Source organism: Danio rerio, chromosome 23 (genome assembly GCF_052040795.2).
Source record: "Danio rerio strain M-AB ecotype USA chromosome 23, GRCz13ab, whole genome shotgun sequence".
NCBI lineage: Eukaryota > Metazoa > Chordata > Actinopteri > Cypriniformes > Danionidae > Danio > Danio rerio.
The window spans coordinates 21,241,981-21,268,625 of record NC_141043.1 but is presented as its reverse complement, the minus strand read 5'-3'; the positions used below and the strand labels follow the sequence as shown (position 1 = coordinate 21,268,625).

The 26,645-nt window shown below is 34.9% G+C and overlaps 1 protein-coding gene and 1 long non-coding RNA gene across 5 annotated transcripts in view; one reads left to right on the top strand and one right to left on the bottom strand.

The window, feature by feature from the left end:
* LOC141380478 (uncharacterized) overlaps positions 1–13,062 on the bottom strand; it is a 91,871-nt gene extending 78,809 nt beyond the window's left edge. Inside the window, exons 1-2 of the long non-coding RNA XR_015523415.1 lie at positions 12,791–13,062; positions 7,620–7,724 (exon numbers count right to left, since the gene is read on the bottom strand). This is a non-coding gene — a long non-coding RNA (uncharacterized LOC141380478). The remainder of the gene's footprint in view (positions 1–7,619; positions 7,725–12,790) is intronic.
* Positions 1–26,645, top strand: part of tafa1a (TAFA chemokine like family member 1a) — a 109,880-nt gene that overhangs the window by 75,759 nt on the left and 7,476 nt on the right. For 2 of the 4 annotated variants that reach the window (XM_087304986.1, XM_087304987.1), the window contains exon 3: positions 16,757–16,894. In XM_087304986.1, the coding sequence (XP_087161112.1) occupies positions 16,757–16,894 (138 nt within the window). Of the gene's footprint in view, positions 1–16,753; positions 16,895–26,645 lie in introns of all 4 variants that reach the window. The other 2 variants (NM_001386557.1, NM_001386558.1) reach the window with 1 other exon arrangement.

Below are 26,645 nucleotides of genomic sequence, written 5' to 3'. Positions count from 1 at the left end.
GCATCAAATACATAACATCTGTGCCAAACATTTAACTGACGAACATATTAACAATATTACAACCGTATAGCCCAATTAAATGTATGCACTGGCATGTTACAGTCCTAACGAGTACGATTATGTGAAACTTCATATAGATACATATTTAAATGATTTTGGATACTTACTTAGCGATGCACGCACACATAATATTATATGCACAATCCTTAAATGCTCTGCTGATTTGGACTGTTTTATAACTTCAAACTATCAACAACCAATACGTTCTTCCCGCTCCATAGTGGATTTTGGCATAGTCCATTTCACGTGAGATGGTGGGGGGTGAGTGGAAGAAACCAAGTCGCGGGGGGAATATTTTCTACAGAAATAATTTATGATTTCTTATGTGGCCCGGTACCAATTGTTCCATGGACCGGTACCGGTCCGCGGCCTGGTTGTTGGGGACCACTGTTCAACATGACACGGAGTCCAATATTGTGCTTTATGAATGTCTATACCTACACCAACCCTAAACCCAACCTCACTGTAACATGATGTGTTATATTAATTCCACCAACACCACCTAAACCCAATCTACTTGCGGTGTAATCCCTCCCACTTGGAGGTTTCTGGGCTGCAGCGATACCTACTTGTTTCCAACAGCTTTTTGAGAAACTACATCTGATCACTCCTTGTTCACTGTCAGCCTACCTGTCCCTAATGGTACCTTATGAAACTTCAAAGTCTTCCGATGAGTCCACACTTTCTAGATGTAATTCCGCTGATTTCTGCTCAGTTTAAAGCTTGCCCCAGTGCACGATCAGCAGAAGTGTGCATGAAGGAAACGTATCCTACAACACCACATGGGGCACTTGTAAGCAACCTTCTGAAAGCTAAAATGATGGATGGGACATTCTATAGTCATGCAGACAGTATCCATGGCAGCCTTTGAAAGTCCATGAAAGCACAAGCACATATTAATTGGTGTCTGAGACAAAGCCTATGAGTGTTTGAGCTAACAGTAAGTTTAGCCCTAAATTTACACTACTGAGATAGAGGTTGATTTGCCAAATCAGTCAAATAAATATTTCCACAATATTTACGTATAGATTTCTCTTTACATTAAATAATGTAAAAAATAAATAAATAAAACGTTCTTCAGGGAAAAAAAATAAGTCAAATATTTGAGCATCCCAGGCTCATTGGAAATACATATCTCAGCTTACATTTTTGCAAAACAAAAATATATTTCAGATAACACATCTACTAAAAGGCACAGTTTACATTATTGTAAATCGGAATTATGTTACTTAGGCTTCCTCTTGTTATACGTTTCAGTCGGTGTGATTTTGGATGTTGGTATAACAGGATATTAATCTATTGATCCTGGAACATAATTTCTGTTAAAAATGAAAAATGAATCCATATCTAATCCCTACCCATAAATCTAACCTGTAAATTATTTTCAAAATCGAAGGGGATTTATAGTTGGATAACAATGTAGATGCACATAGCCCTAACTGTAAGCTTAAACTTAACAAAGAGTAAACTTAACCTTTAAAGTTGACTGGAATATTGTTTCAAGATCAACATAGATGTTGATGTTGGTCCAGGAACATGTTCTACTGGGTGAAATCACACTAATACAAATCCTTACATTGTACATGTCTACAAGTAGACAGGGCTTATTCTACAGATACACACTGGCCTAAACACTTCTATAAACCCAACCAGTTGTTTTCAAAAACAAATGTCATAGAAATTTATGGTACACAACTACTAGGTAGTTTTACCTTGATTGTACATTGCATTACATATCTTTGGTGGAACTGTACTTCATCAGACTCAAACCTGATCTGCATCAATCGTACAACAGCGTAAAAAATGAGCTACCGAGCAAACTGACCACACCAGAAAAGTTGTCCATATGGACAAGCAAGGTCAGGTAAATGTAAAGGATTATAAATCATACACTAGAGTTGTCACAATACTGAAATTCGGTACCAAACAATACTGAAATTTAAAAAACTTCCATTTCCCACTAACATGTGAGCACTGTTGAGGAGCAGAAATGACTGTAATTGGCTGTGAAGGCCATCAACTCACCAAACTCATCATTGTTTACTGAGTGTACAGATACAGAGACACTGGAGCGTTTCAAAGTCACGTCGATCAGGTGGTTTATTTATGAGCTGACATATAAGCAATCTGCTGAAAACAGTGACCGATCAGCTTCAGCTTTTATGGAATATACACATTTCGGTAGACTTGTTACATCAGACAACACAGAACACCCAAACACTGTGATTTTGCATATGGATGTCAATGACTACAGGTATCCAGTTTTCTTGTAAATGTTTTCTTTTGTCATGTAATTTTCATCCACTTATCTGGGGCCGAGTCGCGGAGGCAGCAGTCTTGGGAGACAACTCCAGACTTCCCTCTCCACAGACACTGCCTCCAGCACTTCCGGGGGGATCCCGAGGCTTTCCCAGACCAGTCGTGAGACATAGTCCCTCCAGCATGTCCTGGGTCTTCCTCGAGGTCTTCTCCCGGTGGGACATGCTTGGAACACCTCCCTAGGTAGACGTCCTTGAGGTATCCGAAACAGATGCCAGAGCCACCTCAGCTGACTTCTTTGGATGTGGAGGAGCAGCGGCTCTACTCCGAGCTTCTCCCAGGTGACAGAGCTCCTCACCCTGTCTATAAGGGTGTACCTTGCCACCAAGCGGAAGGAAGGAAACTTTTTTCGGCCACTTGTATCTGAGATCTTGTCTTTTTATGACCCAAAGCCAGTAAGACAGAGTAAATCGAGAGCTTTGCCTTTCAGCTCAGCTTCCTTCTTTACCACAATGGACCAGTACATCGACCGCATTACTGCTTCATCAATCCACCTGTCAATCTCACTTGAACTCCTCCACCTAGGGTAAGGATTTCCTTCAACCTGGAGATGACAAAACAACTTTTTCTGGTGGAGCACCATGACCTCGAACTTGGAGGTGCTGATTCTCATCCCAGCCACGTCACACTCAGCAGCAAACCATCCCAGTGCATGCTGAAGGTCCATGTTCGATGAAGCCAACAGAACAACATCATCTGCGAATAACAGAGATAAAAGCCTGTGGTTCCAGAACCAGACCCTCTCCAGCCCAAGTCTACGCTTTGAAATTCTGTCCATAAAAAAAAAAATATTTTTTTTTTGTGTAGAAAAAAGGCAAACAGGTTTGGAACAAGTGAACGATGAGAGAATTTTAAGTTTTGGGTGAACTCTAAGTATTTTGAATATGTAAAGCTGCTGTGATCAACCCATTGTGTTTTTCAGTAAATATTAAATTACTGAAAGAGCTGCAGTTTATTTAGTATTTTAATAGGCATGTTTTCTATGTTTTAAAAGTAACTTCAAAGTAAAGTAATTGGTAATTTGATTACTTTTTACATTAACAAGAAAAAAAATCTGTTTTTCTAATTTAACAACGCAAAAACGGTGGACCAATTGAAGAGGTTTTCAGACCGAATGCAACTTGACACAAGAGTGTGGTCCCCCTGCCCACCAAATTGATTGACAGCTGCGTATTAACATGTCCTGGTAGTCACGTGTATAATCATATCAACAAGACCAGACGTGCGCAAAGCAACCAGGAATAAAAGGTCCGTTCAATTTGCTAGGATCATCAATCATCATCAAATGTGTTCAAGAGTAAGTTTTACGCGCGCTCTGTCTGTGTGTGTGTGTATGTGTGTGTGTGTGTGTGTGCGTGTGCGTGTTTCCGCACATGAACTTTGTAACAACATTGTGTGTGACTCATCGATGCAACTCCACAACAAATACTCATTGGCAAAGATCTTACTGTAGTATTTCTCACAAAGGCTACGTGAGATCTGCTTCCTTAGAGTCTGTCTGTTGAGGACATTAAGGCACGCAGAGAGGCACGTAAAAATGGTAGACGGGGAGGACTAGCCTTAAAGGTGCAATATATAAGATCGAATCTTGTAAAATGTATAATGAAAAATCTGATGGGTGTTTTGAGCTGAAACTTTTCAGACACATTTTGGAGATGTAAAAGACTTATATTAAATCTGAAATAAAGGGGTAACCTAGGTGCCCTTTAAGTGAGTAGTAATGTAATCAGATTACAATTTTCCATTAGTAGTCAGTAATTTGTAATCTATTACTTTTTTTTAAAGTACCATATACACTGATAAGTTGTTTTATGGTTTTTATGTGGTGTTGTGCAAAGTACTGCACGAAAATAATTCTTTATTCTTTGATATTATCTCCCTGTAAATCATTAGTGTTAAAAGGAATTAATGTTGTTCTCATGCTGCCTTGTAGTGTTCATTTTACCTTGCAGTCAAACATATGTTGAAAAACGTTTTGTGCTGTTTCACAAAAATTTAGGCTGTGCCGTTTTGAGGAGAGGTGCATAAACACTAAAAAGAACGGATCTTGCTTTGCTTTCATTGTGCAGCATTTCTGCCCCTTTTACCCAGACTGGCTCCTCTTTTCATCCTGCCAGTTTCCTTCTAGCTGTTTTGTGGGGCATGTGACTAAAATCGTTCCTGTCCATGCTCATATGTTCATAAGAAAGCGCTGCATTGTGCCTGCTCATCTGTCGCTGTTTGTTTGTCCTCTGAAAGCGTGTTTGTTTGCTTGCTGTCAAGAGGTTGTGATATAACCTGCCTGTCAGGGGAAACTCACGCAGATGGCTGTGGATGAATGAAACAATTGAGGCTGAATGCATGCACTACGCCTTCACCAGACAGACACAAAACACACACACACACACACTCCAGCTGGCTAATTAGACAGCAGAAAAGTCAAAGTTATAGCCTGTGTGTAACACGCTGTCTATTTTTCTCTCTCCGTACCACGGCTGCTACAGGAAAATGAGCCTTTATTGGTCCCCGATGGCCTGGTCTCATATCCATTAAACTGAATAAGTGCCCGAAATAGCCCTTGTAGTAAGCAGTATGATGCAGGATTCCCTTCCACAGCAGCTATCAGCGCATCCGCAAGATCAATCAGCGGTGAAGCCCACACTCCCTCAGGGTGACCTTATGTTATGTCTTTTAAAAATATGAAACTCAGCACCATTCAATGATACTCTGTAGGTTTTCCAAGTTTGCTTAGTCATTAACATTTCATGGAATTACACGCAAGACTTTGAAATTGAATTTTCGGGCTGTTTTTCAGCAGAGGTTAGTGAACACTACGGCGGCAAAGTGCTTTTTGGCTTCTTCCGTTCGAATGGATATTGGATCTAATTTCAGATATATAAATTTGATGAAAGGAACCAGAAAAGAGATCCAAAAATGTAAAAAAATGGTATACGGTTTATGAAAAGGAATAGGAGAATGCTAAATGCTGTCTCGGAGTGTGGTTTACGGGATACAGTGGGGTCTGAAAGTCTGAGCTCATTGGAATGTAATTTAAATCTGTCAATAAACCGTTTTAGGACAAATAAATGTTATTAAAGGTTTGCAGGGTCACTTAAAATAAAAACAAAATGATTTGGCTAAGTAGTTAGTGCTTTTTTTTGTGCAGTTTGACATGCTTTTTTTCTAGAGTGAATTGTGTTCTGCACCCATATTAGAGCACTGTGTCTGTGTCCTGATTGGCTGTAGACCCCTGTCAATCAATCTCCTCTGTGCCTGTGTCTCCTGTATAGTACAGAATCGTTCAGCTTGCCAAATTTACATAAATCCTCTATCGCTTGCAGTGTGACTTTGAAGTGCTGTGCAAGGGTGCATTTCCGAAAATCATCATTAGCCAACTAAGTTTGCAAGTTCCATCAATACAAACATAGTTTGTTGATTTGCCGTTTCCCAAATCGGTTGTTCCAATGAACATTCGCAAACTGCGTCTCAAACTTGTATGCATGGAACTACACCTCTGGAGCTGTAGTTAGAAACATAATTCCTGGCTGTGTTCTATTCCCAGTTATCCCCCTATGCTATATTCATTTGGAACATTCTAAAATTTAAACTTGGAATGATTTAAATAAATAAATTAAGGTCATCTCTCTTATGTGTAATTTGCGTTCAAAGTATTTTTACAGCTCAGTTTAAGTGATATTCATATTTACAAATGCATTCCTTTCATAGGGCACTTTGAAAACATTGATATAATTTTGAACACAGCCATGGCTCATGATGAAAGCTATAGGTAAACGATTATTTAAAAGCAGAATTTACGTTACGTCTTCACAGCTTGTGAAAACAAAAATATATAGCATGTGTTAATGCTTTAATTTATATTAGGTTATTTATTAAGTATCTGTAATGTAGATGACATGGGCCTGTTCGTTAGAACATTTCTGCAGTGGTTTGCATGTGTCAAATTGTAAAAGTAGACTTTTCAAAAAATAAAAAATAAATTAACAAATCTAACTTATTTCAAATAATATGTAAAGCGAGTGCATGTTTTTCCCCAAAACTAATATTAGACTTTTTTAAGCGCATGTGCGTGAAAAACAATATACTTTGCACAGAAATTATGAGGTTCAGAAGTGATGAAGTTGTTTCCCGTTTAGAGCATCATTATGGATGTTTTGCGCCATAACTAACATGGTTGAAACAACGGATCTGCGAAAGAGAAACTACAGGTTTTGGGAAACACTCGTCACTACATTGTTCTTTTCCCAAACAATGCATCGTACTATGATAGTTATGTCGTTGTTTGGGAAATGCACCCTGGTATGTGTGCAAATTTTTCTCCCCAAAAAACCTCACAATCTTGACAAAGTCATCTGCGGTAGCACCCAAAAGGCATAGGGAGATGCTAACTATCGCACAAAAAGTTAGATTTCTGAACATGCTAAAGGAAGGTAGACGTTACAGGGCACATTTACAGAAATAAATGAATCGACTCAAACAAACGTTTGGGCCTGAAAACAATATTTGATCTTTGGTTTCATTCAATATATTTTTTTTTCTATGAAAGTTTGAACTTTTAATGTGTTTAAACAAGAGATTAAAGTGTGAAAATGTTTATGTCTGTCTGAGAGAAGTATATGAAGTGTGTAATGAAGGGTTTTACAGCTAAAAAAACATCCATATTGATTGTAAAAAGTAAAGCTGACTAGTTCATTATTTTTAAAACGTAACTCTGGCAAATAACGAAAAACCTCTGTAATTAAATAAATGCTCATATTGAAGCTAGGCACTATGTTCAATTACAGGAACAGCACAGGATCTGGTGTTTTCAGGATCTCAGAGCAGCTCAATCTGCATTAAACGCTGCACTACATAAGTTTGGATCAATTATAAAGTGTATAAGAGAGCATTCACCAACCATCATCCAAAAGTTGTAACAAAATGACCTTGTAAATCAGCAGGTAACAGAAAAAAAGTTTTCTTTTCATTTGAACAGTTAAAAATGCTGCAAATTATAGTAATTGTACAGTTACATTATTAAAATAATAAGGTTATAAAATGTATTAAAATATTTGAAAGGCCATTGAACAACAATGATTCACACTGCACTTCTTTGTGGAATTCTTCAGTATAGTATTCACAAATAAATCCCTGTTAATTCATGTAACTATCTAATGTATAACATATGTGCATAACCTTTAAATAGTTTTATTCTGACCTAAAGGGGCCGTTCATCCAAAAATGAAAATCGGCTGTTAACTCACCCTCAGGGATATTCAAGAATCTTTTTTTCCCCAAGAGAACCCAGAAGAAGATCTTTAGATGAAACTCTGGTCCTTCATATAATGCAGCAATTACCATCATTGACACTATGAGATTAAAACAAACATCCTATCAGGAAATGTAAATACACTTTATATAATACAGTTGTATAAAGTAAAATTATTTACAATCTTATTATCTTTAATCCACATCCTTAACAAATGGAAAATATCTTTCCTGCAATATGATTGTTTCAGACAGCTGGTTTCTGGTTCAAATAACTGATTCACCAGTTCATTTACAGATTACATCATTGTGTGATTATATAATGTATAAACTAACATATGATTAAAAGACCCAATAAAGGCATGAAACACATAATACACATATACATACCAAAAACATTACAACAATTAAAAGCGATGATTGTCCCTTTAACATAACAGCCTCTTCTACTTTTTATATTACTACACTGTTGTTGTTTTTAATTATGCCTCCTGCTGTATTTGTATGTGTACACCAGAAGCTTCACTGCCAAGAATTGCTCCTTGTGTATGCAAGAACATTTGGCAAAACCTCTTTCTCACTCTGATATTGATTTGATATTTATATTAATATTTATGATCCAATTTTCACATTGATAAAGAATCTGATTATCACCCATCTATGCAGCCCAGCAAATAAGCAAACATAGGTGTCAGGTGTATTTTTAATTGCAATTCTTATTTAGATTGTTTCCCATCAAATCATGCCGATCAATAGGATTATGCTCCTCTTCATATATAGTTAATCAAATTAAACATTTAACTTTGTACTGATATTCAGATGAAGCACGAAATGTAGTTTTTGATGCCCCCAAATTTTCGACTCTACTTTTCACTCAATTTGCTATAAAAACACATAAAAATAACAAAAATAAACAAAAAATTGTGTTAATTGCACTCAAATTTGGGTAAGATATGTACAAACAACCACTCAAAACATGACGTTTGCTGTATGTTCAAACTACTTATTTGAAATGAGCACAAACAAACATAATCTTGAGTTTTCTTTGCGACAACTGAACTGTTTTATGTTCACTTCACTTACATTTGTAAAAACTAATAAGTTAACTTTATTCCTTTGTGTTTTCCCAACACACGTCGATTGTTTGGAAATAGTTTTTACAATAAACCCATCAATTTGGTTACCAATGTGAATAACATTTTTATTGGGTTAAGGTGCATCCCAAATAGAGATGCAACGATTATAGATTTTGATTTACTATTTAAAAAAAAATTTAAATCACATGAAAACTCATTATATTTTAAAGTGTTATTTATTGCTGCCCAGTAACTAATTGATACAGCACAAAACAATATTAAAAACAAACAAACAATAGTCCATTTCTCCATGGTCCTAAAAAAAAGTGAAAAACGTTTTTGGCATTTAAACAAAAGTAATAATTTTACATTGAAAATAAAAGTCAGAACAATAAATAAATAAAAATAAGAAAAAATGTATTTGTCTAAAAGGCACTTTTGATTGGCTATACGGTATTTCAAAATTGTTTAGTATTTTCCTTTTGTATTTTTTTCTCTTAAGAGTATAAATGTGTACATTCCATACAAAGTATGAATCCGAATAATCCAGTTCTTTTCACGTGACTTGCAATGCAGTGTGCTCGCAACAGTCTTTCAACTAGATACGCCTGGAAAGCATGAGCAAGCTTCCATTGGAAATAACGAACTGTGAACTGCCCTTAGTTAATAGCCTTAGCCATAGTTAATCCAGTGTGCGTGTGTATTGGCCTTGGTGTACAAAACCGCAGTTGGCATAACCACATCACAGCCATATCACCCTGCAGCTCAAGACCGGTAACTCACTGAAGTTAAAGCAGGACTGAGCCTGTTCAGTACCTGAATGGGAGACCACATGGGAAAACTAAGTTGCTGTTGGAAGTGATGTTATAGAGACCAGCAGGGGGTGCTCAACCTGCGGTCTTTGTGGGTCCTAATGCCGCAGTAAAAGAGAAGGGGACACTATACTGTCAGTGGGCGCCGTCTTTTGGATGAGACGTTAAACCGAGGTCCTGACTCTCTATGGTCATTAAAAATCCCATGGCACTTCTCGTAAAAAGTAGGGGTGTAACCCTGTTGTCCTGGCCAAAGCCCTCTATCGGCCCTTACACTCATGGCCTCCCAATCATCCCTATCCTCTGAATTGGCTCTATCACTGTCTCTCCACTCCACCAATAGCTGGTGTGTGGTGAGCGCATTGGTGCTGTTGTCCTGTGGCTGCAGTCACATCACCCAAGTGGATGCTGCACACTGGTGGTGGTGTGGAGAGATGATTGTAAAGCGCTTTGGGTGTATGGCCATACACAATAAATGTGCTATATAAATATACACTACATTACATTACATTACAACTTTGCTTAGTTGCTGCAGTTTTGTTCAATGCAGAAACACAGTGTTAAGAAGCCTTTACGATTAATTAACCGTGATGAATTAAATTGCGGTTTACAGTGAAATCGGTTAATCATTGCATCCCTAATTGCAAACTTATGCACTATTCTACGCCCTTTTGTAGCATAAATAGTGTAAGTAGCGCATTTACACTGAAATTCTGAGAAGAATAAGTGCTCTTTCAATACCCGGATGACGCATTTATTCAACTGGTAAAATGAAGTGTGGAATAACATACTCATGGCAGGTATTATTTGGTAGTTTGGACATTTATTTAGCTAATTTGACAACCGTCAAACATCATCTAGGCAACAGTTTTTAACTTTAAAAGTTTTAAACTTAAAAAAACGTTGGTGTTCCATTTGTGACGACACTACATACATACACTATGCTGTTGAGTGTGTAAGTGCATAAGTACATAGTGCATAAGTGCATAGTGTGCCGTTTGAGATGCAGCATTTGTTCATATTTTACTCAAATTTAGTTTGAAATTAAACCGCATTTTCAGAGTGAAATTTAAAATAAAACAAAATTCAAGAAGCATTGAGGCTTTTGAACCTCAGTCAGTACATACACCCACCCCCACACACACACATGAGGTCCAGTTAATGAAAGCTGCTTGACAGTGCTTTACCACAGCTTTAAAAGTCCTCTGACCCTCTGTTTGATATGTTGAGCAGGAAGGAGGCACACAGAGGCCTACACAAGATAACGCTAAGCCCCTGAGGTTCAGCAATCAATTTCTGCAAGTCGCACAAAGTGACAGAATACAAAAAGCAATCACGTCCCTGCATGGATCTGAGCTGTCCACTGTCACCTGCTTAAATATTCAGCAGCACTCCAAAATATTCTGATGTGCAGTTAAAACTGTCGACAGGCAGCGCTCTGTTCCCGTCTCTCTTTCGATGTCTCTCCCCTCCTGCTTTGACTAACTTCAATCTAGACGTAATGAGAGCCTAAGAAGCTGGAGACAGAGAAGCTATTTACATTTTTATTGATTTTTGAAAGTGCATTTAACTTCTTTTTTCCCTCTTCCCTTTCCTCCAATCTTTTCAAATCCCCAAATGAGAGACCCACTGCTCTGTTTACGCTCATTGAGGAGTCAAGATATTTTAGTCAAGAGCTCCTACATTTTTTCCCCTCTCTTGATAGATCAAAGTGGAAACTGGGTCTGTCTTATGTAATTAAGGCTAGGCATTAAAGAAAACAAACCCCTGTGAATTTTGACTGAAGCTCCTTCGGGAAATGGGGTATTTTTTATAATTAAAGATGCACAAACAAAGCCTACTCAACAATCCACAGCAGATCTCAGTGGAGCTTTATTGTTTCCTGATTTCCACTGTGGTATTTGTCTGACTCCTCAAAGAAAAACTCCTTGTTATGGTCATGACTGAAGAATATGCCATTTTTAAAACTGGATCTGGAGAATAATTCTGACCCATTAAAACTATGCGAGGACAAGACAGGAAAATCATTTTTTTGTGTTTCCCCTTGTTTACACTTTTAGGAGGAGGGGGATTGGGGGTGCGACGCTGCTGTTCAAACTGACACCGACACAAACATATGGGGCCCTATTATACACCCGGCGCAGTGTGGCGCAAGGTGCGGCGCAATAGTCTTTTTGTAGTTTCAGCTTGGCGCAAGAGTCGTTTTGAGGCGTTGCACCACGCTGTTTAAATAGCGAATGCATTAGCGCTCAGATGTGCGCCTATAGGCGTTATGGTCTAAAAAGGAAGGCGTTCTGAGGCGCACTGCTGGCGCGTTGCTATTTTGAGAAACTAAAATAGATTTTTCATTAGACCAAAACAAACCCTGTCTAAACTCCGGCGCAGAGTTGCGCCTCGCTTACACATTGCTTAATACGCACAAGAGAGCAATAGGCAAATATCTTTACATATGAAAAAAATTAAATATTAAGGATATATATATATATATATATAGGATATAATAAGAATAGATATAGGATATAAATATAAAGGATTAAAATATTACAAAACATTATTTTCTAGCCTACATAAATATGAAAAACCACTGCTTTTATGTCTTCTTCATCTCGGGAGGCTTTTTCAGTTCATTCATAACAATTTGCTTTTGTATAATGTTATTATTATTAGCAGTATTATTTATTATATCCATATTTATATTTGTTTTATTAAAAACAAGCTTAGATTTGCCCATCTGTCAGGTTTTAGACCATATGGGGTACATTTTTTATCAGACATTTAATTTAGATGTGCATTTTTTGTTTGATTGTTTTCAGCATGCCTATTTTTCCACATACTGTATATAAATGCTATATGTATAATCTTCAAAATATCGTAAAAACGACAATTTACATAATTATGTTTTCAACCACTGGAATAACAAATATAGTCAGGTAGCTATAAGCTAATATATGCCATTTCTGTATAAGACTGCACTTGAATAAAGTTACAAGTGCAATTTGTCGATTGTTATCACAACTTCTTCTTACGACGCAAGTATAGCTTTAACGATTAGCTTCTCCAGAGCACTGGTATCTACGACAATTTTCATGTGCTTTATTGTGCTTTTGAGAAACAGGCCGTGACATTAAGATCAGTTGCACAATGATGTTTACGATCTGTTTAGGCTTAAAAGGCTATGATCGATGCTTTTGGGAAATGCAGTCCAGATTTTTTAGCACCTTGGTTACTGCTAATGATTAAAAATAGTTCCACGCAAAATGAAAATTAATATTTACTCACCATCATGTTGATCTCATGCATTATCTTTCTTCTGTAAACACCAACGGAGAAGTTTTCCACGAGAACACGTTTAAGCTAATACGAATCGTATGCCTAAATAATTTTGCATAGGAAACGAACTGAAGTGCAAGTTGTTTGTTTTCAGAAGTTGCTTTCTTGGATGCCGAGTGATTTGAATTTATGAATTGAACTCGAGAATCGAATCGGTGAAAGAATCGTTTAGACAGCCTTGATCTAATTCAATGGTTCAACGTTGATCAAAAATTGATTCAAACGATTTATCCACGAATCGGACAGCTTCTTTTGTTGAAATGACAAAGAAAGACCAGACAAATAACAAACATTTACCTAAAGCGACTTAAATATTTCCTGAAATAAATTCCAGTTTGTTACTCACTTAAATCTGTTGTTTGTTGTATTAGCCTTTAAATAAAAGAAGTAAATAAAATGTGATTTTTTCATGCATAAATAAGTATTGAGCTATAAACAGACTAAATTAAAGTAGTTTTGCTTTTATTTACTATTTCAAGTAAGTGAAACAAACTAAATTACACTGTTTTAGAAGTAAATTTAAATGTTTTCACATGGTGGAGTGGGTAGCCCTGTCACCTGACAGCAAGAAGGTTGCTGGTTCGAGCCTTGGCTGGGTCAGTTGGCATTTCTGTGTGGAGTTTGCATGTTTTCCCCGTGTTGGCGTAGGTTTCCTCTGGGTGCTCTGTTTTCCCCCACAAGTTCAAAGACCTATGGGTGAATTAAATTGTCCATATGTGTGTGAATACGAGTTTGTTGGTGTTTCCCTGTCATGGTTGCAGCTAGAAGGGCATCCACTGCGTAAAACATTCTGTAAAAGTTGGCAGTTCATTCCACTTTGGTGACCCCTGATTAATAAAGGGACTAAGCTGAAAATAAAATGAATGAATGAAGTTGTTTTAGTGAGCACTGATATAATGCAGAAGCTTTGGTTTTTGTCAAAAAAGTCACTGTTCTCAAAAACCTGTTCTGAATAAGCTGCAAGTCATCCTATTGCTACCGTTTAGTTTATTTAATGAATACCTTTGCTAAATTACAGTTTCTGTTCTGGCAACCTTGAATTTACAGAGCTTTGTAAATGGTGTTCAGTATTTAATGAAGAATAGCTGCAATCTGTTTATGAACTTGAGATTTCCAGTCTTGAAATGAGAAATCTGTCTCTAAAGGTTGGATTACCAGATTGTTTGGTAATATTTCACTGTGACTATGTACAGGAATACAGGTCTATTAAAGGACTTGGGTTCATTTCAGATCACTCATTGTTAAAGTGCTCTTACAGAAATTGCAGCTGCCTCAAGGACCTCTGCATTTCTCTTTAGTCATGATCTCTTAGAGCGCCTTTTTTATTTTTTAAGTTTTATTGGCATGATCGATAGTTTACAATAGATAATGCAGAAAATAAATACGGGGATATAAATAAGGAAATCTATACAGAAAAATGAAAGATAATGTAAAAGAAGGGAAGTAAAATACATAAAAAGAAAAAATAATGTTGTGTAAGTAAAGAAATATAAGACCTGAAGGACATCTGAACAAAATTAAGTAAATAAAACAATATTAGATTTGAACAAGAACATAAAAGAGAAAATAATGGGAATATAAAGTAAATAGAAATATAGTACAAAAACTGGAAAAACAAGAAAATAAAAAGAGACAAGCAATGAAATGGATGAAGGGGAAAATAAATAAGTTGATAAAATAATATTTCACCAGGAACATAAAAGGAAGGCAAAAAGTAAAGAAAAAGACAGGGGAAAATATAATAAGTTAATAGAAAATTGCTTGATTTTAAGAATCTACTATAAACAATGCAGAAATAACATAAAAATAAATGATGGAGAACACAGTAAAAAAGGTACAACAGAAGTACAATAACGTAAATACAAAAGAATATAAATATAAAATAATAGTATAAGAACATAAAAGGAGAGATAATAGTTTACTCACTCATGAATTAATTACTCAAAGATAATAGTTTTACTGCAGGCTAATCTCATGAACACCTTATAATAGTAATTGTGAAACAAACATCTCTACTTTTACATATACACTCATTTATTTAACAACATACTTTACATGCCATTGCTCATTGCAGCTGCACACATAACACTAATATACACCTTTATATACTTGTCAGTTTTTATATTTGCATTCACTACTTACTTCTATTTTTAAAATTTATTTATGTCAACAATCTACAGCAAAGCACAAACATATGTTTTGGTCTTAAATATTCTTTATTTTCTCATCGGCTTAGTCCCATTAATTACCTGGTGTCGCCACAGCAGAATGAATCACCAACTTATCCAGCATGAGTTTTACGTAGTGGATGCCCTTCCAGCTGCGGAAGTCAGAATTATTAGCCCCTTTGATTTTTTTTTCTTTATAAATATAACCCAAATGATGTTTAACAGAGCAAGACATTTTGCACAGTATGTCTGATAATTCTTTTTCTTCTGGAGAAAATCTAATTTTTTATTAGTTTTATTTTGGCTTAAATAAAAGCAGTTTTTAAGTTCTTTAAAGCCATTTTAAGGTAAAAATTATTAGCCCCTTTAAGCAATATTTTCTCAACATTCTACAGAACAAACCATCGGTATACAATAACTTGCTTAATTATCCTTACCTGCCTAGTTAACCTATTTAACCTAATTAAGCCTTTAAATCTCACTTTAAGCAGTATAGAAGTGTCTTGAAGAATATCTAGTCAAATATTAATTACTGTCATCATGGCAAAGATAACATAAATCAGTTATTAGACTGTTATGTATAAAAATGTGTTAAAAAATCTTCTCTCTGTTAAACAGAAGTTGGTAAAAAAAAAAAAAATAAACATAGGGGTTAATATTACAAGGGGGCTAATAATTCTGACTTCAACTGTATACCGCATATCTTTGGAGTGTGGGACAAACAGGAGCACCCAGAGGAAACCCACGCAAACAAGGATCGCACATGCAAACTCCACACAGAAATGCCATCTTATAACATATCAGCCTTTACAAACCCTCTAACGGCACTAATTGGAACTATTCGGCTTTTGAGCCAGATAGGGAATTGCGTATTAGTAAGGAAAGTGGATACTTTATTGGAGATTTGGAGATTATTATTATTATTTTTATTATTATTATTATTATTATTATTATTATTATTATTATTATTATTATTTATTTTATTGTTAGTTTTTTTGTTATTTATACAATGATTTTTATAATGTTTTTTGTTTATATTTACTGAGTTATATGTTATTAAATAACTATATTGTTTTTTTTAATGGTCATTGGTTCTTAGTTGTGAAAGAGCAGAACAGTGTATTACATATTTTTGTATGGATATGATATTGTATCTGCACAATATGGTAATAAATATATTTGTCAAAAAGAGAAGAAAACAAAAGAGGGTAAGAAACAATAAATACAAAAAAAAAGAAAATGTTATTTGAATAAAGATAAAAATGAAGGGTAAATAAATAAGAGATGGGAAAAAATAGAGCAAACAGCAATATTTCAAAAAGGAACAAAAGAAAAGATAATAATAATCAAAAGAACAGAATGGATGCTCCCAACAATAAGAAAATAAAGTAAATATGAAATTTTAAGTAAATGATAGAAGATAAAAATAAATAGATTATAAACTGGATGTAAAATAATAAGACTAGAAAATAGAAAATAAATCTTTGACCGAAAATGTGGTATATCATGTGCAAATTCTGTGTATCATCCTTCATCTCGCTCCCACTTGTTTCTGTTTCTAAAGCAGCACTTCATCTTCCCTAAGGAGTGTCTGTCGTGTCTACATTGAAATGCATGATGAATTATGAGCCAATATAAGCAGACCATGAAAGATGACATGCATGAGATAATGATTGTAAATGTAGATCCAGCAGGCGAGTCAGGAGTTTTTCCTCTGTTTCCTAATGGCTTTGTCTTTCGACAGAAGGAGGGACATGCGAGGTGATCGCGGCGCACAGGTGCTGTAACAAAAACAAGATTGAAGAGAGATCTCAGACAGTGAAGTGCTCCTGTTTACCTGGGAAAGTGGCAGGAACCACCAGGAACAAACCCTCCTGTGTTGACGGTGGGTGAAGAGACATAACATCCTACAACAATGAACTGTCGTAAAGGGATTGTTCACCCTAAATTGAACATTTTGTCATGGTTTGCTCACTTTTGACGTTACAATTCAGTTTGAGCTTTTTTTTTTTTTAGTTCTGTTGGACAAAAATAAAATTAGATTATATAAGACAAGATATACGGAATATTGTTGGAAACTGGTAACCATTGCCTTTCATAGTATTTGTTTTTTTCTACTATCAATGTCAATGGTTACTGGTTTTCAACAATAGTAGTGTTCACCAGAATTAAAAACCATACAATTATTTCCTAGTGCTGGGTTGCAGCCGGAAGGCCATCCGCTGTGTAAAACATATGCTGGATAAGGTGGCGGTTCATTCCGCTGTGGCGACTCCTGATGAATAAAGGAACTAAGCCGAAGAAAAATGAATGAAAGAATGAAATAGAATTAGTGAAGTATGAGTAAATGATGAAAGAATTTAAATTTTGGGGTGAACTATGCCTTTAATTTCCTGTAGCTGCATTGTGTTATGTTGCATGAAGTGTAACAGATGCTCAGTGGCTGAGAACTATTTCAGTGCAACCCTGCAGTGTTCAGACAGGTTAGTGCAACTGTGCTGTCACTGTAATAAAAAAATGATAAACGTGAGCCTATAAAAAGCTATCAAAACTTACTGAGTAAATGTGCAAAAAAATATCTATTTTCTCATCATATATTAGAATTATTTGAATGATTACATTTTTTAAGAAAATAAATGTATAATTCAATGGACAGTATTAAAGGGATAGTTCACCCAAAATGTTATGTATATATGTATAAGTATTTTTTTATAAGTATTTTAATTAATTAGTGTTGCAGTAGAACATTTAATTTTTATTTTTTTCAAATCTTTTTAAACATTACTAAAATATTTGTACATTCATTTATGTAATATTTAGATTTATTATTGTCTTGCAGTATTATTTATCTAAGTAATATTGTACCTCTTGAAGATGAAACTGCTTCAGTATTACTCTTATTGCTCTTTACACTAATTAAATATATTTTTACAGTAATATATGAAAGGGATAATTAATGCTAAAATGACATTACAATCTCCATTTACTCACCCCATAAATAGTTTTAGACCTTGACCATTTTTCTTCTTTATTCAGACACAATAGAAGGCATTTTAATGAATTTTGGAAACTGGAAGCAACTTAATACTGTATAGTAAATATTTTTCCTTCTTTTGAAAGTCAAAAATTACCAGTTTCCAACATGCTTCAAAATATCACCTTTTTTTGTTTAACAAAAGAAAAAACATTCAGAGATGTTTGGAATAAGTAGAGGGAAGGTAAATGAGGAGTACATGTTTGTTTTTAATTAGTAACTTCTACTTATTATGTGAATATAAAACTATATAAATATATCAAAACTTGATATATTTTCAAGCAAAACTACAATGTATCATATTCTCATTCATGTGTGGATGTGCAAATATGTGCTCATTTTAAAAATGCTTTTATTGAGATTTTTATACTTTTACTGTATATAATTGCATAAGGGGCGACACAGTGGCTCAGTGGTTAGCACAATCGCTTCACAGCAAGACAATGGTTGATTCAAGCTCCGACTGGGCCAGCTGGTATTTCTGTGTGGAGTTTGCATGTTCTCCCTGTGTTCGCATGGGCTTCCACTGGGTGCTCCGGTTTCCTACAGTCCAAAGACATGTGCTATAGGGGAATTGAATAAACTAAATAGGCTGCAGTGTATGAGTTTGTGTGAATGAGTTTGTATAGATTGTCATTCTGCTGTGGCAACCCTTGATAAATAAAGGGAATGCTGAAAGAAAATGAATAAATTAATGAATGTAATTGCATTTTTAAAGAACATAAATTGATAATTCGGGGTATTAAAGGGGTAGTTCACCCATAGTGAAAAAAAATCATTAAAAAATTAAGATCATTTAATCACTGTCAAGTCATCCATTAATAAAGGAAGTTTGTCTTCTGCAGAGCATTTAAAGATGATTTAAAAATCATTAATCGCAAGTTTACTTCTGGAAATCAGAAAACATTCATTCATTCATTTTCTTTTTTGGTTTGTCCCTTTACTAATCCGGGGTCGCCAAAGCTGAATGAACCATCAACACTCATACACTACGGACAATTTAACCTACTCAATTCATCTGTACTGCATTTGGGGAAACCATAACACCCTAGGGAAACCCACATGAACACAGAGAGAACATGCAAACTCCACACAGAAACGCCAAATGACCCAGCCGAGGCTCGAACCAGCAACCTTTTTGCTGTGAGGCGACAGCTCTAGCTACTCCGCCACAGCATCGCCACTTTAGAAAACATAAATACACTAAACAAAATAAACATCTGTGGCTTTTATAAACTAAGCTGAACATTTCTTTTACACATTTAGGTGACTTTGTTTTCTTCAGTTGAACATTAAAGAAGATTTTTATCTGAAACCACAATCCTTGGTGAATCCCAAACTGAAAGTCAATGACTACAGTTACTTTTGAGATTAAAAAAAAAAAACATAGAAGCAAAAATAAAATCAATACCTGTGGCTCCTGACAATACATTGAGGCCTTATGAAGCAAAACAATCGATCTGTGCACAAGACTGAAACTTATAATATTATCACCTCTGATCCACAGCCTCAAGATGCATTGCCACTATAAAATGTCTGGCAAAAAATAACTCAAAGTGTAACAATTTGGTTAAATCTCTTAAAAATAAAACAATTCTTGCTGTACTAACATAACATTTGTTTAGAAATCCCAAAACTGACCCAAATACAATATTGATCATACACTGCGCATCACCACAAGGTGCTCAAAAGGACTGTGCCTCTGCTTTTTTTAAGGTGTGGTACTGTATGTTTGAAGAAACTCTGTTCAGGGTCGCTCTTGCAGTGTCCCTGCCCTAGAAAAGCTCAGATCCTCGGGGCTTTTCATTATTAATGCTCTGTCCTTATGACAAACGAGCTGCTGTAAACTAACACTTCTGGGAGAACATCTCGCATCGCAACGCACCCGAGATAATCAAAGAACATTAACTTTGACTGCGTCTCGCCGAGGAGCCTCCCACCTTTCCCTCAAGTCAGGCTCGTTAGCATAGTCCTTTCTTAAAGATGAAGTGTGTCATTTGTTGAACGTTAAAGCACTTAAATTCACAGCTCAAAGCCATGGTGTTATCATTTACTCATCAGCATGTGGTCCCAGACCTGTTTGACTGACTTTCTTCCAAGAAACGGAGACAGAATGACAGCCTCAGTCACCATTCACTGTCACTCTATATGGAGATAAAGATGTGAACTCAAAGTGAACGCAGACTGAGGCTGTATTTCTTTAAATGGCAAAGGTGAAATGGAGGGTTAGCAACCGAGTTTAATGCAAGCATCACATGAAACAACATGTTGTGAAGATTAAAATTAAAGGAGAGCCTGTGTAGAAAATATCCATATATTGGCAGCTTTCTGTATTTTGTGATTCATGTTTTAAATTTTTTATTTACCCCCATTTACCGTGCATCTGGAAAGTATTCATGGCACTTCACTTTTTCCACATTTTTATGTTACAACCTTATTGCAAAATGTTATAAATTAATTTGGAGTTCACCTGTAGTAATTTCAGTTGATTGGACATGATTTAAAAAGGCATACACCTGTTTATATAAGGGTTGACGGTGCATGTCAAAGCACCAGAGGTGGGAGTAAGTCACACATGTGCAAGTCACAAGCAAGTCTCAAGTCATAAGCTTCAAGTCTCAAGCAAGTCAAGTAATTTTTTGTCGGACTCAAGTCAAGTCACTGCTTATTTTAAGTCACGTCAAGTCATCGCTTGGTCTAGCAAGTTACTTTCAAGTCAATCTACTTATCAATCTAATTAAATAAATCAGAATCAGATGGTTTTCTGCTCAGGGAAATGTGTGTGCCTATTTCAAAGCCATTAAAATATTATACTATTAATAAACAAGACCCTAAATGACAAAAATTTTTGGGGAAAAAAAAATTATTAAATCAAAATTATCATGTTTTCTTTTGTTAAAAAAAACAAAACATTATTATATTAAAAGTAAAGATCATCTTCCTCAAAGGCATTTTGACATGTCAATAACTCCAAAAACAAAAAATGTTTTGATTAGTAATATACTTTGCTAAGAATGAACTCTGAAGGCAATTTTGAACCTTTAGATTCCATATAATATATATAGAACATTTCACACATATGTTACAGACAGATTTTGAGATCCATGGTACGAAATGGGTTCTTGATTTGCCAAACTTAATTCTTACTTTTTTTATAGCATTTAGAATATAGCATTTAACAGATTGTTTTAATAATTTTTTTTTGAAACTTAACCCCTAACTTGTCAAAAACCTAAACGTTAAACATTAGCATACAAATACAATACTATTAGTGCTTCTCACAGGTTTGATATATACTTGCGGTATGAAGGACAACCCTCTGTGCAGCAATCCACCAATCAGGCCTGTATGGTTGGTAGAGTGGCCAAACGGAAGCCACTCCTCACCTGAAATTTGCCAAAAGGCATCTGAAGGACTCTCAGACCATACGAAAAAAAATTCTCTGGTCTGATGAGACTAAAATTGAACTCTTTGGAGTGAATGCCAGGTGTTACAGTATGTTTGGAGAAAACCCGGCACCACTCATCACCAGGCTAATACCATTCCTACAGTGAAGCATGGTGGTGGCAGCATACTACTACTCTTGAGTACTTTTAGAAGGGGTAATTTTTACTCATACTTTAAGCAGAATTTAAGTTTATTTAGTAGTATTTAAGACTTGCGGTTACCTCCTAAATTATATTAAATTAAACTTAGACTTAAACTTTAAAAGACCGAAAAAACAGCAGGTTGTTCAGATGAAGACCAAAAGGAGAGAAGATGCTTGAGGGAAGATGTTTGTTTCATATCTGTAAATTCTACAGTTCTACTCAAGAACAACAAGAAGACTGGTCATACATGAACGACAAATACTTGAGAGAAAATGTGGAGAATGTCACAATTTTTTTTTTCCAATTTTGAACAGAGAAGAAAAAAAAATGTTCTCTAATTTTGCTCTTATCTGGTAACACGTATGAGGATAGGTTGCCAAGTCTTTCAAAACATTCAGTATTCAAATAAACAATACTCAACCACCAGAGCTGCTTAACTGTGGCCATATACAACATATTTATCTTTTGTGATAAGAATTCAGCAGATATTTGAACAGTGCTCAGGCAAGATTGAAAGGACTGTGAAAAATGAAAATTAACAATGCGACTACATTTCAGGAACAGAAAACAGCATCAATAAAAACAAAGACAGATGTAGCAGTGTGTTGTTTATTCTGCTGAGATCTAGTGAAGTCCAGAGGCAAAGACATGTGTTCGGAATATTTCTTTTTTTAATTGTATGTGTATATGTGTTATTCTGGGCTTACTGTTTTTCCTATTCTGTAAAAGAAAATATCCAAGCATGGTCTAAACCTTTAATTTATTTAAAGCAACAAGGAATAAAATACAGCCGTTTGGCCCAAAGCCATTTTTTAGTTATGTTCTTGCTGCTGTTCACAATGTTTTACAATGTTGCTGTTTCTGCCAACAAAAGGAATTAACACAACAACTGAAGATTCTGTTGCATGTTCTATTATTTATCATTAGGAACATGAACTAAATTAACTGTTTATATTACTGTATGAATATTACAATTGAGTATTGTTGCAGTAGATAGATACTGTGATATATATTTTGAAGAATGAAGTATTTTGAAGAATGTTAGATAGATGATGGATGGATGGATGAATAGATAGATAGATAGATAGATAGATAGATAGATAGATAGATAGATAGATAGATAGATAGATAGATAGATAGATAGATAGATAGATAGATAGATAGATAGATAGATAGATAGATAGATAGATAGATAGATAGATTGATTTGAATATATTATGGTCTTTGCGGCAGTATCATACTGAAGCAGCTATAATATTTTATCAGTATCTGGCATTTAAATGTTAAGTTATGTAGGCTAATTCTGTTGCATTTTATGTTCTCTGGTTCCTAGCTAAATCAACCTGACACATTTACTGAAGTTTCATAGAGACGGTGGCCATTAAAATGAGTCCATGTTCTTGTTTTCCTCTTGGTATTTCTGGATGTGAGGCTGAAGGCTAATGCTCTTCCTGTCGGAGGAGCACACGACATTGAAGAATACGTGTTATGTATGAGCTGCTTTGTTTACTTTTTGGAGGAAAAGACTAAAGTGAATTTTTATCAAAACACAGAGCTCTTGCCCGAGGTTATGTTTTTCATGGACTTTATTTATTTTTTATTTTTAACCTAGCGCTGAAAAGACGCATACACTTACACCAATTTAATAAACAATACGTGCTCTAATTTGTTACAAAATAATTAATCCTTTTGTCTCCAATTATGTTTTATATTTTAGATTGTCATTGAATTAATCAGTCACATATTGTTCAACATAAACAATTATTTATTTTAAAAGAACATCTGCTAAAAGACAATTGATGTTGGGTTTGCCTTTGCATTTCTCCATCTTATGCAAAGCTTGCTATAAATTATTGTTTAGATTATATGTTTAAGACTAGTTCACATTCCTTTTAAATCATTTATTTCGAACAAGAATTGTTTGATGACATATTAAAACTCTGTTTAAAGACTCACAGTGCAGACCCAAAATTATTAATTCAATGTCATTTAAATGTTTTGTTATATACTTTACAGCTATCCTTTAAACCACTAGGTTTTACATATTTGTAAGAGTTTTAATATCTTAAAATATAATACTATTACTTATTCTACTAATACAGCTCAGGGTAACTTGCTACATATTTTTATTCTTCATATTTATTTTTTTTACACTGAATGACAGTGGAACATTATTTCACTCATCTTTTATTTCATTGTCACAAATGTTACTTCAAACATTAAAGCAATTACTCAATTCAGTTCATTTAATTTTGATTCTCAATGTCATCATATTTTAAATAATAAATAAATAATCATAGGTACTGCAAAAGGTTTAAGCCAAAGCTTTATTTATGTGCTTGATCAATGACACATTCTGCTAAATGTGATGATGCACATTAAACAAAATTACATAGATTTTTTTCCAAAATGTACAAATATTATTCCAAACATACATGTTGGGTTAATAAATAATATCCAACAATTATTTCAATATTCAGACTTACAAATTTTTTTATATAGTTATTTAGTCTCTTATATTTATAAAAATTTTATTTGAAAAAGTTTGGATAAAATGTTGAATACTATTTGAAAGTTAGTTCTAGCCATTACGTTTTTTAAAACATATACATTGCTCTTAATTTATATTGTTTTTCTCTTATTTAGTATCTGAATACTACGGTGGCCGAGAGAGCTTAACGTGCTGCAATTTAAGAAAAGACATGCAATTACAAAAAAAAAAAACGCCAGCAAATTAAGAATAGATCTTCATCCATTTGACAGCACATGCTGCAAATCCTCACAACACAAACTCATTTTTAAAATACGCGCTGCATTTTCACAACAAGCAAAAAGTTTACGAAAACGTACTGCATTTACTTACAACACAATGGAAATGTTTCAAGAAGAACCTAAAATGTGACAGACCCCATTATTTAGGTTATTTATGCTAATAAATACTAAAGACACTGGAGTCGGGATATTAACAAACAAAAAACTCACCTTTCAATGATCACAATTGTACTGAGCAATAGTCACGGCACAGCGACATCCGTCACGTTTTCGCTCTATTTGTGTTGTGAGAAAATGCAGCACGTTTTTGCAAATTGTTTGCGTTGTGAGAAAATGCAGGGCGTTTATTAAATTGTTTGCATTGTGGGAAAATACAGCGCGTTTTTGAAAATTGTTAACGTTGTGAGACAATGCAGCACAATTTTTAATGTGTTTGCATTGTGATGATTTGCAGCATGTGTGCTATCAAAGCGAACAAGACCTTTTCTTAATTTGCTGGTGTTTTTTGCAATTGCATGTGTTTTCTTAAATTCCAGCACGTTAAGCTCTCTCGGTCACCTTAGAATATTAATTGGAACTGTAATGTTACTTTGCATATTATCTGCACTGTATATGAAGTAGACACTTTATTTGCAGTTAATATGCTTTTAATGTGTTTTTAATTTCTTCCATTACTAAATTTTATACGGACACAAAATTGGATTTATATTTTTGTATCTTAAAATCACCCAAAAAATTGCTCACTGCTTAAATACTTAAAAAAAAAACTCATATTTGTTCGATTACAAACAACAGTCGCTTTGTTTATGTATTATAGTGTCTTTGTGCTTTAAACTAGTATTGGTTTTGTACAGAACTACAGGCAATGTTGTTGTTTTGTTTTGTTTTTTGTATTGAGATGTGCTAAAAAGAAAAAAAAAGCTTGCATACCAGAAAATGAATAAAATCTTGAATAATTTCTGTGTTTTGCACTATTTTAAATTTAAGTTTTTTTTGCTTTTACCCAAAATGAATGAAACTGAAAAATGAATGTAAAATAGAGAACAATATTTAAAGGGCACCTATAATGAAAATCATCTTTTAGAAGTTGTTTGGACAGAACTTTGTGTAGGTAGTGCATGTGTCCACAGTTATAATGGGGTTATTTAAAGACAATAAGTCTCTTTTTTTAATTTTCTGACATTAAAATAGGATCCAAACCCCTCTCATTTTTAAGGTCCACCACAACTTGACGTAAGAATGCGGTTTCCCCACCCACCGAATTGATTGACAGCTGCATATAAACATGTCTTCGTAGTAACACATATTATCATATCAACAAGACAGGACTTGTGCAAAGCAACTGGGATTAAAAGATCTGTTCTGCTCTCTGTGATCATCAATCACCAAATGTAATCAAGAATGGGTTTAAAATGTGTTAAAGTTTAAAATGTTTTTAAAACAATGCATGTTAATGAATTACATTGATTTTACCATCTTACTTTATCACCACAGGCGCACATCAGTTCAATTATAAAAGAAGATGCTTCAATCCCGGTTTGTGGAGGTTAAATCAGGTTTATTTTGTACATTAACATAACAGATATCCATACAGCAGTTGATATTAACGTGTATCATGTCACGTTTGCCATGCAAAAACAGTGTAAGTTAAACGTGCTGTGTGTGTGTTACTTTGTAATGACATTGTTGGTACTCACCGATGCAGAAAGTCTTAAAATAACTTCACAACATCAAATAATCATCGGGAAAGTTCTTACCGTAGTATTTCTCATAAACGTTACTCGAGATCTGCTTCCTTCATGTCTGTCACTGTGCTGTTTATCTTACTCAGCCGAGGTGGAGATTGAGGCGCACTCTGACAGGCACGTGGGAACAGTGGGTTGGGAGAAAGAGCATTAAGGGCACAGGCAACAAAAACAGCTACATTTTGTTCAGAGCTAAAATCCCAAATTCTGAAAGGTATAATAAATAATCTGATGGGTGTTTTGAGCTGAAACTTTACAGACACATTCTGGAGACACAAAAGACTATTTTAAATCTTGAAAAAGGGGTAAAATAGGTGCCTTTCAAAAAAGATTTTTAAATAAACTATACAAAATTTGACTTTTTTTGCAGTGTGGCATACCGAACTGTCAAAAAAGTGTTGAATTAGCAAGTGCTGTTACTATTGTAGATATGAGCACACCAGCCTATGATGCTTGAACATTTATTCACCCTTTTAAAGTATCCATGGAGGAAAG